At 40.6% G+C, this 16,999-nt stretch overlaps 1 protein-coding gene across 2 annotated transcripts; it reads right to left on the minus strand.

Annotated features, from left to right (window-relative positions):
• Positions 1-5,061: 5,061 nt before the first annotated feature.
• On the minus strand, positions 5,062-16,999 carry LOC121377560 (neo-calmodulin-like). 2 transcript variants are annotated; one of them, XM_041505606.1, is made up of 5 exons: positions 16,875-16,999; positions 9,759-9,813; positions 7,954-8,097; positions 6,978-7,223; positions 5,062-6,580 (listed from the first exon to the last, which is right to left on the minus strand). In XM_041505606.1, the coding sequence occupies exons 1-5, from the start codon at positions 16,875-16,877 to the stop codon at positions 6,549-6,551; spliced, it is 480 nt and encodes a 159-aa protein (XP_041361540.1). In that variant the 5' UTR covers positions 16,878-16,999; the 3' UTR covers positions 5,062-6,548. The 2 variants fall into 2 exon arrangements, with proteins under 2 accessions (XP_041361540.1, XP_041361539.1); XM_041505605.1 differs by lacking the exon at positions 16,875-16,999 and adding an exon at positions 10,217-10,249.

Raw genomic sequence — 16,999 nt, forward strand, 5'->3', positions numbered from 1 at the left:
TTCTATTATTATTATTATTTTTTTTTTTTTTTATTATTATTATTATTATTATTATTATTTATTATCATTATTATTATTTTTCTAATTATTATTTTTATTTTTTTATTTTTTTTACAAAACCCAATTTTGGTGAAGTCAGTCATAAGGAAAATCACATTCGGAAATGCCGGGTTCCAGTGTTAAGAGCATTCCTTGTGGTTCTTTATTTACATTTTAACTTTACATTTACATTTCAGCTTTAAATTTACATTTCAACTACATTTAAATTTCAACTTATATACAACTTGCACCATCCATGTAGACTTACTTGCTAATAAAGTTAAGTTTTGTTTGTTTAACGACACCACTAGGGCACATTGGTTTATTAATCACCGGCTATTGGATGTCGAACATATGGTAATTTTGACTTATAATCTTAGACAGAAACCCTGCTACATGTTGTTCCATTTGTAGCTAGGGATCTTTTATATGCACCATCCCACAGACGGGATAGCACATACCACGGCTTTTAATATACAGTCTGAGATCGACCGTAGACCGACCGCGCATCAGGTGAGCCGTTACCACTGGCTACGTCCCACCATAAGGAAAATCATATTGGGAACTGATGGGTTCTAGTATTAAGAACATTCCTTGTGGTTCTTTGTGGTTCTTTATTCAACTTACCAACCGAACTGTACTTGCTAGTAATTTTTATTATTTAAAAAAAAAAACATTTTTTAACGACACCACGAGAGCACGTTGGTTACTTAAAGGGACATTCCTGAGTTAAAACTATACATCCCATCTTAAAACTAGAGTATTCTACAATCATTTTATGCAATAACCTAACGGAAATTGTTAGATAAGTTATCACCATTTACCACCTCTTTTAAAAAAACGTATATTCCCGAGTTTTCTGCAATTTTAAAGATTTTATTGACTAACAGAGACTTTTTAACGATTGTAATTACATATCAAATATATTTTTCTGCATACAATATTAGTGGCTTTATATTAAACGTGTTTCTGATCGTTCGAATATTTGTACTTGGTTAAATTTCAATTTATTTCCATAAATATGTTTTTTTGGTACGTACGAAATTATTTGAAGGCAAAATTGAGTTTGGGCTTCTTAGAAATATTAAGACGACCAGAAACACATTGAATATACAGACACTGATATTCTAAACAAGAAAATATATTTAATATGTAAGTTTACTCGTAGAAATATTTTATTAGTCGGAAACATCTTACAATGCAGCAAACTCGGGAATGTCCCTTTAATAATCGGCTACTGGATGTTAAACATTTGGCAAGAAGTCTCACAGGAAACACGCTCCATTTGTTGTCCATTAGTAGCTAAATATTTTATATGCCCTTCCTCGCAGGCAGTATAGTATATACTAGTCGTGGAGCACTGGTTGGAATTGGACAAAATCAACCAGAGATAGGATACACTAAAGTGGTTGGATCTTACGACGCGAACACCTCAGGAGAGCGCGCTATCTGCTAAGCCAGATCCCGTCCCATTTGTTAGCAAACATGCATGGCCATAGAATTCCTTCATAAACGGTCTGGCATGCAGCACCCACAATTAACTTCCTTCGTGAATCACATAATTAGAAAACTGTTGTAATTATTGTATATTAAATACAGACGTGGGTGCGAGATGACGGCGTTAATGATATCACACTGACACGCACCAAATGGTAGGCTAACTGGCGACTACCACACAAATAGTACACTTAAGTTTGTTTTGTTTAACGACACCACTAAAACACGTTGACTAATTAATCATCGGCTAATGGATGTCAAACATTTGATAATTATGAAATGTAGTCATCAGAGGAAACCCGCTACATTTTTCTTAATGCAGAAACGGGTCTTTTATATGCACTTTCCCTCAGTCAGAAAAACACATACCATAGACTTGCGAGACGTAGCCCAGTGGTAACGCGCTAGCTAGATGCGCAATCAGTTTGGGATCGATCCTCGTCAGTGGGCCTATTGGGCTATTTCTCGTTCCAGCCAGTGCACCACGACTAGTACATCAAAGGCCGTGGTATGTGCTATCATGTCTATGGGATGGTGCATATAAAATATCTCTTGCTCCTAATCGAAAAGAGTCGCCCATGAAGTTTCCTCCCTCAATATCTGTGTGGTCCTTAACCATATGTCCGACGCCATATAACCCTAAATAAAATGCGTTGAGTGCGTCGTTAAACAAACCATTTCCTTCCTTACTTCCTTGACCAGTCGTGGTGCATTGGTTGGAACGAGAAAGAACCCAATCAGTTGAATGGTTACACCGAGGTGGTTCGATCGCAAGCATCCCAAGCCTCAAATAAGCCTTTTTTTTTTTTTTTTTTTTTTTTTTTTTTTTGTAGCAGGAAAAACATTATTTCTTTTCGTATAGAAAAAAAGAAGAAATGTTTTATTTAACGACGCACTCAACACATTTTATTTACGGTTATATGGCGTCAGACATATGGTTAAGGACCACACAGATTTTGAGAGGAAACCCGCTGTCACCACTACATGGGCTACTCTTTCCGATTAGCAGCAAGGGGTCTTTTATTTGCGCTTCCCACAGGCAGGATAGCACAAACAGGCTGGTAGGTACTGGGTTCGGATCCCAGTCGAGGCATGGGATTTTTAATCCAGATACCGACTCCAAACCCTGAATGAGTGCTCCGCAAGGCTCAATGGGTAGGTGTAAACCACTTGCACCGACAAGTTATCCATAACTGGTTCAACATAGGCCATGGTTTGTGCTATCCTGCCTGTGGGAAGCGCAAATAAAAGATCCCTTGCTGCTAATTGGAAAGAGTAGTCCATGAAGTGGCGACAGCGGGTTTTCTCTCAAAATCTGTGTGGTCCTTAACCATATGTCTGACGCCATATAACCGTAAATAAAAATGTGTTGAGTGCGTCGTTAAATATAACATTTCTTTCTTTAATATCGTTATTACCTTTCGTAATTTGTCAATATGCGGGATTTGTTTTTTACTATTTCGGATCGTACGACATAATGTATTACTGTGCTGCTAGATGGTGTAGGAAACTGTATCCGTGGGAAAGAAAGTGCCCGTCTTTCACACATCCACCGGGGAATCTCTGAGAATGTGTCCAGGACAGTCGTGCTTGAACCTTCAGTGGATGTAAGCGCGAGTCAAACGGTTGACTGATTGGAAAGGAAGGAAATGTTTTTGTTTAACGACACACTCATCACATTTTATGTACGGTTATATGGCGTCAGACATGGTTAAGGACCACACAGATATTGAGAGAGGAAACCCGCTGTCGCCACTTTATGGGCTACTCTTTTTCGATTAGCAGCAAGGGATCTTTTATATGCACCATCCCACAGACAGGATAGTACATACCACGGCCTTTGTTACACCAGTTGTGGAGCACTGGCTGGACCGAGAAATAGCCCAATGGGTCCACCGACGGGGATCGATCCTACACCGACCGCGCATCAAGTGAACGCTTTACCACTGATCTACGTCCCGTTCCTGATTGGAAAGAAAGAAATGTTTTATTTAACGACGCACTCAACACATTTTATTTACGGTTATATGGCGTCAGACATATGGTTAAGGACCACACATATTTTGAGAGGAAACCCGCTGTCGCCACTACATGGGCTACTCTTCCGATTAGCAGCAAGGGATCTTTTATTTGCGCGTCCCACAGGCAGGATAGCACAAACCATGGCCTTTGTTGAACCAGTTATGGATCACTGGTCGGTGCAAGTGGTTTACACCTACCCACTGAGCCTTGTGGAGCACTCACTCAGGTTTTGGAGTCGGTATCTGGATTAAAAATCCCATGAATCGACTGGGATCCGAACCCAGTACCTACCAGCCTGTAGACCGATGGCCTACCACGACGCCACCGAGGCCGGTTTGATTGGAAAGAGAACAGACACAGAACCGAAATATTAATTTTGAAGAAAGAGACATCGTCACACACACGTGGAGCTGGGACAGTGATATTTTACTCCTGGTGGGCTAGGGTGGGCTTGATGCGCGGTCGGTTTCGGGTCGATCCCCGTCGGTGGACCCATAGGGCTACAACTGATGTAACATAGGCCGTGGTATGTACTATCCTGTCTGTGGGGTGGTGCATATAAAAGATCCCTTGCTGCTAATCGAAAAGAGTAGTAGCGGGTTTCCTCTCTCAATATCTGTGTGGTCCATAACCATATGTCCGATGCCATATAATCGTAAATAAAATGTGTTGGGTGCGTCGTTAAATAAAACTTTTCCTTCCTTCCTTCCAGAAGGGCTAGATCTTTCCAACAAAACATCAACGAAATCAGGCATATAATTAATCAGTGTGCTCTAGTGGTGTCGTTAAGTATTATATTCTCCAAGTCTACTTGAATATGCAACGTGAGACAAGACACGAAGTGTACTATGAAATTATATCATAATTTATTAAAATATAAACAATAAAAAATAGGAAATAAGAAACAAATTAAAAATAGTTTAAAACTGCGACCGTCGTTTTAATTATTTTCAAAGAAGAAAATAACAAAGGAATAACGACTATATAGCTAAACAGTAATACTAATATTAATGAAAATACTAAACGACAAATGCCGCTGTTCCAACAAATGATTTCAAGGGAAGTGACTCAGTTATATGATTTTATTTATTTATTTTTGTTGTTTATGGAGGTCATTCCTTTCTCTTGTTTTTGTCTTCTTCTTTTTTTTTCTTTTTTTTTTCTCTTTTTTTTTGGGTGTGTGTGTGTTTCTTTTTATTCTTGGAGGGAGGTGGTATCATGGCGGGTGTAGATGACAAACATAAAAATCACCATTTTCCTCCCTTCTGTAGCGATCTGTTTGGATTACTTCCAATTGAGCACTCAGGGCCGTACCCTCCGGGGGGGGGGGGGGGGGGCAGGGAGGGGCAGTTGCCCCCTGAGAATCTCACCTTTTTTTTTTTACTCCGGAAAACAGCATACACATCTCAGGGTATCATTTATTTCAAGAAAAATTATAAATTAATTTAAAAAAACAAACAAACCCTTAAACTTTCCCGAGACAAAGAAAACAGACACAATATATATCTCAGGGTAATCATTTCTTCAAAATCCGTAAAAAATGCAACATATGTGACGTCATGGTGAAAAATGAATGTACATGATAAATGTAACAGCAAAATACAAAAAAAGAGAAAGCGATAATTATAGTGAGGTGATGAATGAGAGAGAGAGAGAGAGAGAGAGAGAGAGAGAGAGAGAGAGAGAGAGAGAGAGAGAGAGAGAGAGAGAGAGAGAGAGAGAGAGAAACAAGTCAACATTACTATACTTAGTTACACGATCAGTATAATAAATACTAACATGAAACGGACATACAGATAACAATCAAAGTAACAAGAAGGTAGTCAAATTCTCCTCATTTGATCACAAATATTGAGCAGAGGTTTACATCAATAAATAGCAGAACGTTGTGAAGTAGTAGTTAACATATTGCCCCTTTTTTATTCTCTTAATTTTTTATTTTTTGTAATATTATGTATATATATATATATATATATATATATATATATATATATATATATATATATATATATATATATATATTTATATATATATAAACTTATATTAATATAGCATATATAGAGTTTACTGAAGGTATTATTTTAATGTCAGTCTCTCGTAATTCCGTATGGAGTGGCTTGTGTACTTTTATTCCTGCATTTTTGTATTTTAATGTTTCTAAACCTGTTTACAAATATATGTCTGTCTGTCTGTCTGTCTGTCTGTTGTATCATTCTAAACTCACAGACCTAGACATGATACACAATTGACAGGAGTGAATACCGATTAATTGCTCCCCTTAGATTATGTGGGAGCCTTTTAAGATATTATCAAATTGATACCGTATAAATATATTATTCCTAAGCGTTCGTCTCCCCTGAATATGAACTAATACCAATCTGGACCCCTTTCATGAAGCGATCTTAGCCCTAAGATCACATTAAGTGCATAGCTACCTTATGCACTAAGGTGATCTTCGTGCTAAGATCGCTTCGTGGAACGGGGCCCTGGTCGTTCATACACCTAGATTCACAGGCGCGTGTGCGGGGGGGGGGGGGGGGGGGGTGGGGGGGGGGGGGGGGGGGGGGGGTTGTAGTTCGAAACACCCCCCACACCCCACCCCGCTCAAACATTTTTTTTCAATATGTTTTACAGGGTACCATGTCTCGACAACCCCTCCTGTTAAAATCCCTGCATACGCGCCGGTTTGAAAATAGTATCAGTGTTTGCCAAACAAGAGCGTTAAAGTCTTACAAAGAAAGATAAAAAAGACCAAATGTGTACATTCTCGTTTTGTGGTTCTTGTTTTACGAGTGCTAACACCGCTCCTCAACAAACGGCAAAAATCCGTCTACTAGAGTTCTAAACAGTTGTAACCGTGTTCTACAAAATTAATATTAATCGTCGTCTGCCTCTTTTCATCACGTGGAAGTGGTCGACTAGGAAACGGACCTGGTTTGATGTTCACGTCTGCTACTTGAGGAAAGGGGATCCCAGCAGACGACAGAGCTCTAACAGGGCTGGAGACACCACTTGACGAATTCTGTAAATATAACAACAACAATAGGATGGCGTCATTTCATTACCACGTCACTGCATTCTCCGCTATCTCCTTCTGTAGTCACTTTCTGCTCTCTCTCTCTCTCTCTCTCTCTCTCTCTCTCTCTCTCTCTCTCTCTCTCTCTCTCTCTCTCTCTCTCTCTCTCTCTCTCTCTCTCTCTCTCCTCTCCCCCCCCCCTCTTTCTCTATATCTATTTATCTCTCTCCCTGCTATTTCTACTATCTAGTCTCTGTACCTCTATCACTTTCATGCTGAAGAGTCATTAAACACATACTCCTTTCCTATCTCGTTTTCAACAACATCTCTGCCTCCCCGCCCGCTCACATAGACTCTCACTACCACCTCCCCTTGTCTACCCATCTGTCTTTCACCAGCATACCTTGATAGTCTAGTTTGCCGTCTTTGTTGAGATCTGCGCACTGGATCATCAAGTTGACCTGCTCGTCAGTGAGAGGCTCCCCCAGCTGCGTCATCACGTGACGTAGTTCGTCTGGCTCTATGAAGTTATTCCCGTCCTTGTCAAAGATCTTGAACGCTCGCAGCATCTCGTCTGCGAAGTCTTCCTTGGACGGGGGTTTCTCCTTCATCAGCTGTTTGAAATCCTCGAACGTACACGTCCCGCTCCCTGGAAAAACCATCATCAATTCTCAACAGGCGCGGATTTAAGGGGAGGGAGCGCCGATCCCCCATCCTTACCCACCCACCCCACACACACACACTTTTTCGCCGACCATATAATAATAATAATAATAATAATAATAATAATAATAATAAATAAATAAACGTATGTTCAAACACCTCTTACAATGTCCGCCACTCCCCCACCCCCACTGGATTCTTGCCTACTCGCCGAGTCGGACACTAATTACGTCACGCTGTAGGGGGATGAGGTATGCTGGGATGCGTTACAATGAATGGATGAATGAATAAGTGAATGAATGAATGAATGAATGAATGAATGAATGAATGAATGAATTAATAATTAATAATTAATACTAGTAATTAACGAAACCCCAGTACGAACAAAACAAAAGGGGTGACGGATGTTGGTATGCGTTACAAGAAAGAATGAATGAATGAACGAACAAACGAACGAACTAGGTGAAGGCCAATGAAAACGATATCTGAAGTGGTGTGGGGGGGGGGGGGGGCGGGGGGAGCGTCACAAGCTCTAGTAGAGGGGAGGCGCATAAGCTAGATTTTTATTTTTATATGGAATAAGACAAAAAACAAACAAAACAAACACACACAAAAAAACCCGTACATAATTGTCTTTAAGTGGGATGTGCCCCCGCACCCCACCCCACCCCATTCTGACTGGCCAGGGGTTTGTCATAAACTGCACCACCTCTTACCGTCCTTGTCAAGCTCCTTGGCCACCTCCTTGATCTGTTTCTCCGTTGGGTTAAACCCGAGAGCCCGTATCACCTTCCCCAGCTCCTCCAGGCAGATCTGTCCGTCACCATTCTGATCAAACAGGTTGAAGGCCTCTTTCCACACTGCCGACATACAGGTATAGACTTCGATTAACATTGGTATTAACATATTTATATACAGTCTTATATCTCCACAACCATATTCTGTTAAAGTGCCGACATACAGGTATAGACTTAGATTAACATTGGTATTAACATATTTATATACAGTCTTATATCTCCACAACCATATTCTGTTAAAGTGCCGACATACAGGTATAGACTTAGATTAACATTGGTATTAACATATTTATATACTGTCTTATATCTCCACAACCATATTCTGTTAAAAGTGTCGACATACAGGTATATACTTCAGATTAACATTGGTATTAACATATTTATATACTGTCTTATATCACCACAACCATATTCTGTTAAAAGTGTCGACATACAGGTATATATTCAGATTAACATTGGTATTAACATATTTATATACTGTCTTATATCACCACACCATATTCTGTTAAAGTGCCGACATACAGGTATAGACTTAGATTAAGATTGGTATTAACATATTTATATACAGTCTTATATCACCACAACCATATTCTGTTAAAGTGCTGACATACAGGTATATATTCAGATTAACATTGGTATTAACATATTTATATATTTATACACTGTCCTATATCTCCACAACCATATTCTGTTAAAGTGCCGACATACAGGTATATACTTCAGATTAAGATTGGTATTAACATATTTATATACAGTCTTATATCTCCAAACCATATTCTGTTAAATTTCTGACATACTGGTATATACTTTAGATTAACATTGGTATTAACATATTTATACACTGTCTTATATCCCCACTACCATATTCTGTTAAAGTGCCGATATACAAGAATATACTTCAGATTATCAGTAGTAATAACGTATTTAAAAGTGTTACTATTATAACTCTATTCTGCATTCTTTGAAACTGCCAACATACAGTTATAGATTTTAGGGCATGATTAGCATTAACATCTTTAAACATTCTCAATATTTTAACTCCACGTGCGTTCTGAGGCGAGACGTAGCCCAGCCGCAAAGCGCTCGCTTGATGCGCGGTCGGTTTGGGATCGATCCCATTCGGCTATTTCTTGCTCCAGCCAGTGCACCACGACTGGTACAACAAAAGGCCGTGGTAAGTACTACCCTGCCTGTGGGATGGTGCATATAAAAGAACCCTTGCTGCTAATCGAAAAAGAGCAGCTCATGAAGTGGCGACAGCGGGTTTCCTCTCTCAATGTCTGTGTGGTCCTTAACCATATGTTTGACGCCATATAACCGTACATAAAATGTGTCGAGTGCGTCGTTAAATAAACCATTTCTTTCACGTGCGTTCTGTGAAACTGCCAACACACAGTTGGATACTAGTATATTATTTTCCGATTATAATATCTTTCAAAACTGTCAGTAGTATAACTTCATACGTATTCTGTCAAACTGTGAACAAATATGTCATTTATACACCACCACAACCACAACCACAACAATCACAACCACTACAACTACCACCACAACCACCATTATTACCATCAACGGTATCATTATCATCGTCATCGTCATCGTCACGAATATTTTAGCCTCTTTTCAAATTGAAACACTAAACTGGTATATCATTAGTACTAGACTTGTTTGTCATTTCGAGAATTTTCAACTTTCAAAAATATATTTTAAAATGTTCAACCCACCATCCTCTTGTGCTTCAATCTCTTTCTTGGACGTCGGGGCGTGAGGTCCCAGACTCTATAAATAGATATTGAGTCACGTTACACACACACATATATATATCTAGAAATACACACACATACACACATACACTAACAGACACACACACACACACACACACACACACACACACACACACACACACACACACACTAACAGACACTAAAATGCATATACAATAACATGCATACTCGCAAACACACGTCTTCATTTAAATACAAGGTGAGGCTTAAAAAGACAATAATTCCTCTCTGTCTCTGTCTGTCTCTCTCTCTCTCTCTCTCTCTCTCTCTCTCTCTCTCTCTCTCTCTCTCTCTCTCTCCCCCCCCCTCTCTCTCTCTCTCTCTCTCCCCCCCCCCTCTCTCTCTCTCTCTCTCTCTCTCTCACACACACACACACACAAATAGATAGAACTACCTACCGATAGCTCCGTCTCCATTAAGTAATTTCCACCTGAAAGTCTTCACCCATTAACCAACGAATCGTGGCACAGATTTACAGGATAAACCCGGTAATCTCCAAACGCCTAGAACTATTTTTTCTGACCCACAGTCGCGCCTCTAGCTAGCTACTCTGTTACAATAGATTACCAACGGTCACGGCGTGAACCTTGCGTGACTCCCCGTATACCGGGACCAGGGGGGAGGGGTATGGATTGATTTCAAATAAAGCTTACCTGAACGAGGGTGGGGTGGGGTGGGGTGGGGTGGGGGGTATAGATTATGATCATGGCCGACTGGCTCTATTTCTCATAGAGAACAGTAAGAAGAATGTTATACGGCCGTTTCCTGTGTGTTTTTATTGGGGGTTTTCTTTTGACAATGTGCGTGCGCGCTTTTGCAAAACAGTGCTACTGATAACTATACGAGCGGCGACCGAAAAGTTCTCAGTCTGACTAGCATGGAACCGTGAAGGAACTTAGGAATCGGGGGGAAGCGTCCCCGCTCCCCATAAACACACACGATGACGAAAATGTATGTAGTTTTCGTCCTGCTCTATAAATAACGGTAAAAAATATGGTTTGTGCATCTCACTATAGAAGCTGTGACCCTTGCTCCCCATACAATGGAGGCTGACACCACCACCCACCCCCGCCCACTCCCCATCGCCAGATATCGTTCCTACGGGCCGCACTGAAATACGTTTATATGGTTTATATGCCCAGTCGAACCGCAGTTTGTATGCGCCGTAACAAGTTTATCGCTAATAAAGCCTTTTTAAACGACGAAAATTATATATTAAATACTTGGGTTTTTTCTCCAGAACATCTGCGTCTGCGTATTCAATGGGTATTTTTAGCTAGTAGTCCCAACGGCTCTAGTAGTCCAAATTGGATTTTTAGAAACTATTTCTTTTTTTCATATTCGCTGACTATTATAATGTCGACAATGCCTGACTGAATTATTGAGCGTTTATTTCCGTAGCAACTGTTGTTAGATATAGAGGCATCAACACAATGTTTTCTATTAACGATTTTTTTTTTCACGGTTATTAATGCAAAATATAGAGAGATAGGTAGACAGATATTTTATGCACACGATAGTAAATAGAGAATCATGAATACTATATGAGTGGCCGTTACGCCAGGCTCAGGCTGTCAACTGTCACGACGGAGTTGGCCAACTCGACGGTTGCGTTGTAATTTCCCCAACTACCGACTTACGACGGATGCGCTCAGATTAACAACTAATGGGTTATACGACGAGAATCGAGTTGTAAGAGCGCTCAGACTAGCAACTTTACGGTAGTAGAAGCTAACTTTGTGCTGACAGTTGCTAGTCTGAGGCTAGCATAACGGACACAAATGTAGTATTCTATTTCTAAAAAAAAGTTTATATTAAATTTAAAAGTCTTTCCCAGCTACATTGAGAATATTAATTGAGTGTTAAAGTGTTAAATATTGTGTACAAAGATGAATTCCACAAATACAACGGCAAAATGTTGTTTATTAACATAGAAGTGGCCATATATACTGAACAAAAAAAGAAACTTCCGATTTGTACATATAGTATTTGTTGTGTTAAAGAATTCATTGTGTAATGAAATTATATAGGTAGTATTAGCCTTGAGCTGTATTATCAGGATTCATGAATTTTATCGATTATTTTTGCACTGTTAATCGTCGACAACGTGAAATTCAATTTGCACGTGGATGCATGGTTCGACATGTCCCGTGTAGTATTCGGTCAATTTGTTTTACTTGTCTTACTGACATTGTTGTCAAGTGAACGAACACGCTTCAAAATTTGTAAAAAACTTAACGTTTTTTACATTGTAGCATTTTTAGTATGCCAAGAATACCCAATAATTTACGCGAACGGGCGATTGGCATGATTGATGCTGGCATGTCGACAGAAGATGTTGCAAGGCATGTTGGGAGTTCTAGTCGAGCGATACAAAATCTTCGCGTAAGATTTCGAACGACAGGAAGCACCAACGACTTGCCACGTCGTGGACGTCCGCGTGTTACAACGCGTGGTCAAGACCGCTATATCATGAACACGCATTTGCGCAATCGATTCCAAACTGCCACTGCTACTGCTGCTAACACACCTGGGCTTCATAATAACCGAATCAGTGGGCAAACTGTTCGTAATCGTCAGCGGGAGAACGGTTTACATGTACGACGTCCTTACGTCGGATGCGTTTTAACGCAACGTCATCGTCTAAATCGTCTTAATTGGGCACGTGTACACACTCGTTGGGTACGGCGACGCTGGAATACCGTTCTTTTTTCGGATGAATCCAAATTTTCTTTACAATGTGGTGATGGCAGGGTGCGCGTCTACCGTAGGAGAAATGAACGCTATGCTGACTGTTGTGTTCTTGAACGAGATCGTTTCGGGGGTGGGGGTTCTGTCATGGTCTGGGCAGCCATTGCCCATGGTTATCGTTCACCACTAGTCGTCACTGATGGCAATTTAAATGCTCAACGTTACCGCGATGACATTCTCGCTCATCACGTCATTCCTCTGTTCCATAACAACGCCAACATCTCGATTTTTCACCATGATAATGCCACCTCTCATACAGCTAGAGACACTGTAAATTTTCTTAGGCAGGGATGTGAGTGACCAAATGTCAAAAACTCTGAAAATTGTTCGGTGGTGTCTGGGGCCGACAGGCCCAGACTAGGGTCCAGGGGCAACGACCCGGTGGGTGGATCAGGGGGGGGGGGGAGCTATTTTTCCTATTTAGATCACAAAAATGGTCATGTAATGGTACTTAACAACACATTTATGAAGTGTGTTAAATCACTGTGTTAAGACCCCGGTTGGCGTATTTGATTTCCTTCTGACAAATTTTGCAATAGGCCTTTCCACTTGCCGACAGTTTCTCAAAAACGCTTTCTAACTGAACACCGTCCACCTGTTTCTCTAGCCATTCCCATCGCCAGGGATTTTTTATGTTTACGTCAAGTTTTAATTTATCTGATTTCTTCACATCTTTGCGCCGTGTTGCCATTGCTACTTCGCAAAATGCGGGCTAATTGTCTAACGCTATACACGGTTGGCGAAAACGAACCAATGAAATGTCGCCTAACAACAGAAAACCTCGGCAAACCTCGTTACTGTTCGGTGCGGGAAGGGAGATAAGTCGAATGACTTCCGTGTTGATTAAAAGACGGAAATACCGGTAAAAAGCTTAAAAGTCGGACAAAACCGTTAAATTTATATTTTTATTTATTCGCGGAAAACAATATAAAAATGCGGAATTTGGGTCATGAAAACGCGGAATTCCGCGAAAACTCGGAAATCTCACATCACTGCTTAGGACAAATAACATTGATTTCATTGATGACTGGCCCGTTAAAAGTCCTGATCTCAATCTCATCGAGCATGTTTGGGATAGTCTGGACAGACGATTGAGGCGTCGTCCCAACCCACCCGCTAACGTTAACGAACTTCGTCAAGCGCTCATTCAGGAATGGAACAATATTCCATAGGCAGAAATCAACACTTTAGTCAATTCTATGCGCCTGCGATGCACTGCAGTGGTCAATTCAAGAGGTGGTCATACCCGTTATTAAGTGGGTGGGTTTTTTTTAACCCCTACCACACTTGGTCAAAATTTCTCCCAATTTCTGTTAACCTATGGCCATGATTTTTGCACCAAACGATGCATCATGGAACACTCTTTAAACGCATATATAACAATTATTCCCCCGGTTTGTTTTCATCAAGTTATGTTCAAGCAAAGTTAGCGGAAGTTTCTTATTTTGTTCAGTATACATGGCGGCCGTGTATTTAGCCTTGGTTAATGGGGCCTGGCTATCGAGGTGGTTCGATCCTGCGATGCAAGCATCTCAAGCGAGCACTCAACCGACTGAGCTAAATCCCTACCCCCCTTAAGATAACAGAGATAATAAAAACAAACAAACCAGTAAAACATATTGTACCCGTATAATCAATCACGTGATCACCACCGCGTGGGGGTGTTTACAATCACCGACTCGACATACCTGTTCTTTGCCAGCGGCTTTTAATCTCCCTGTAAATTTTATCACCCCCTTACCAGTCAAAGCAAATTGGTTGTATACACGCCTGTCGGTCACATAGTTTGTATTATAGCCAAGTGTATTTATGGAACACCCCCCCCCCCCCACCCACCCACCCCCACCCCCCAAAAAAATCATTCATGTTTAGCTAGGACAGTTTGAGCTGGAGTGACGTGACCATCAGGGTAAATGGTGGAGGGGGGGGGGGGTCGAAGGGTTCAGACGAACCCCTTCTCCCTGCTGAGACTAAAACTTTTTTTCTTTTTTTATTCTTTTTTTTATTTACAGTGGGCTATTCATATAATTGTTGAGTGAAATGAAAACAAAATGGTACACTATATAGACATATTCCCACCCCCTCCCCCAAATACCCCACCCTCCTTTTCATGCCCAGACCACGCTACGCTCCTGTCATCATACATTTAAAAGTACAAGTAATAAATAAAGTTGATATTAAAACAAAGGTTTGTTTTGTTTAACGACACCACTAAAGCACATTGATTTATTAATCATCGGCTATTGGAAATGTTTTATTTTAACGACGCACTCAACACATTGTATTTACTATATGGCGTCAGACATATACCAGTCGTGGTGCACTGGCTGGAACGAGAAATAGCCTAATGGGCCCAACGACGCGGATCGATCTCGGCTATTGGATGTCAAACATTTAGTCAAATTTCGCTATTTATACAATATTTGTTTCATTTAACACCACTAGAGCACATTGATTTATTTATCATCACCTACTGGATGTCATACATTTGGTATTTTTGACATATATTCTTAGAAAACCTGCTACATTTTTTCATTAGTAGCAATGGATCTTTTATATGCACCATCCCACAGACAGGATAGTACATACCACGACCTTTAACATACCTATTTTTACAAAGTAATTCTTGTAACTGTGATAAATAACTACAAATTAATCATTGCTACATAACAATATGTGCATAATTGACTCAAGATTGTCAACAGTGTAATGTGCCGCCACTCCATAGGTCAGGTCAGGTCATAGGGCTTTACGTGCACATTCAGAGCAAGCTGTTGCAGCGCACGCCTGTCCAAGTAAACAGTGGTTACTTGAAGAATCCTTAGCACAAATTTAAATAGATCTCCATTGCATATCACCTCACATATCGGTATCACACACACACACACACACACACACACACACACACACACACACACACACACACACACACACACACGCACACAGACACACACACACACACACACTTACATATAATATGTACACACATACACGCGCGCACACACGCGCACACACACACACAAAGCACACACACACAAACACACACACACATACACATACAGTCACACACATACACATACATAAAAACACACACACACACATACACACAGACACATACACAGACACACACATAAAGACAGACAGACATACACACACACAGACACACACGCAGACAGACACACACACACACACACACACACTGACATACCTACACACGGACACACACACACATCTATATACACACATACAAATATAACATGAACATACTTATACATACATATACCTGTAATTAGTAATATATAAACACACGCACAAAGCATAATATAAATAATATATCATTTCATATCGCGTAGTAGGAAGATTACCAGACACGTGTGCAGGATATTTAGCACAGATACAGCGGAGCAGGGGGGCTGGGGGGGGGGGGGGGGTGTCCAGTCCCCCAATAATTCTGAATCAAAAATATTATTGGTAGTAAACTCTTAAGGTAGAGATGAAGTTTACTTGTAGAATGCCGGAAATTGCATTTCAGGAAATATAGTTTTCAAAATTGTACGGGGAAGCATACCTCTGAACCCCCTAGAAACTTCGCTTTGCGCCCTCGACCTCTGTCGGCCCCCTCCTCTCCCACCCAATGTCTACTTGCTTCCGCCGTACTTGTAGCAGAGGAGGGTCTACTGTGGCGAGTGAAGTTTGGAGGGGGGGGGGGGTGACTGGAGATAGGTTCACGAGGAAAATGTATTGAAATAAAGAAAATGTGCTTGAGCAACAACCCCCCCCCCCCTCCCTCCACCCCATGCACACACGCCTGGTTAAACAAAACATATATTCCTTCCTAGTAAACCGTAAATCAATACCAACCGTTTTGCCTGAACTAGTTCTGAAGACGCAAATGAACCACTGTTCAGTTCAATTACTAATGAAAATAGTTAAAATATATTCACAAATAGGCATAGTTTTTGGTTCTTTTGAAAAGTAGGGTGGGGGGGGGGGTGGGGGGGAGAGGAGGTACCCCAATCCACCCAACCCTCCTCGCATGCCTGTGAAGTCCCCACAAAAGATTCGAAATAAACCGTACAAGACGACTACCTGGTATGAACATATTTGCCGACAGTATCTCGATATCGATTATCTTGAAATTTATATCACCTACACTCATTAAAGAATCAAGCACGTCGAAACACAATAGTTATATTCCTCTCTCACCGACAACGAAACTCATTAAATTTAATGATTAATTTTTCAATTTACGTAAGCATTAATGTCACTGCCTATATATCAATGATGTAAACTAGTCCTACGTACCATTTTGTTGTGTGTTTAGGTTTTTTCTGTGTTTTCTCGTGTTATCCGCTGACAGATTTCCACATACCTGTCAGGTGTGTAGTTCACTCGTCCAGAACGAAAACCTTTGTTTACATTCAGATTCG

Source organism: Gigantopelta aegis, chromosome 7, assembly GCF_016097555.1.
Source record: "Gigantopelta aegis isolate Gae_Host chromosome 7, Gae_host_genome, whole genome shotgun sequence".
In the NCBI taxonomy this organism is placed as follows: domain Eukaryota; kingdom Metazoa; phylum Mollusca; class Gastropoda; order Neomphalida; family Peltospiridae; genus Gigantopelta; species Gigantopelta aegis.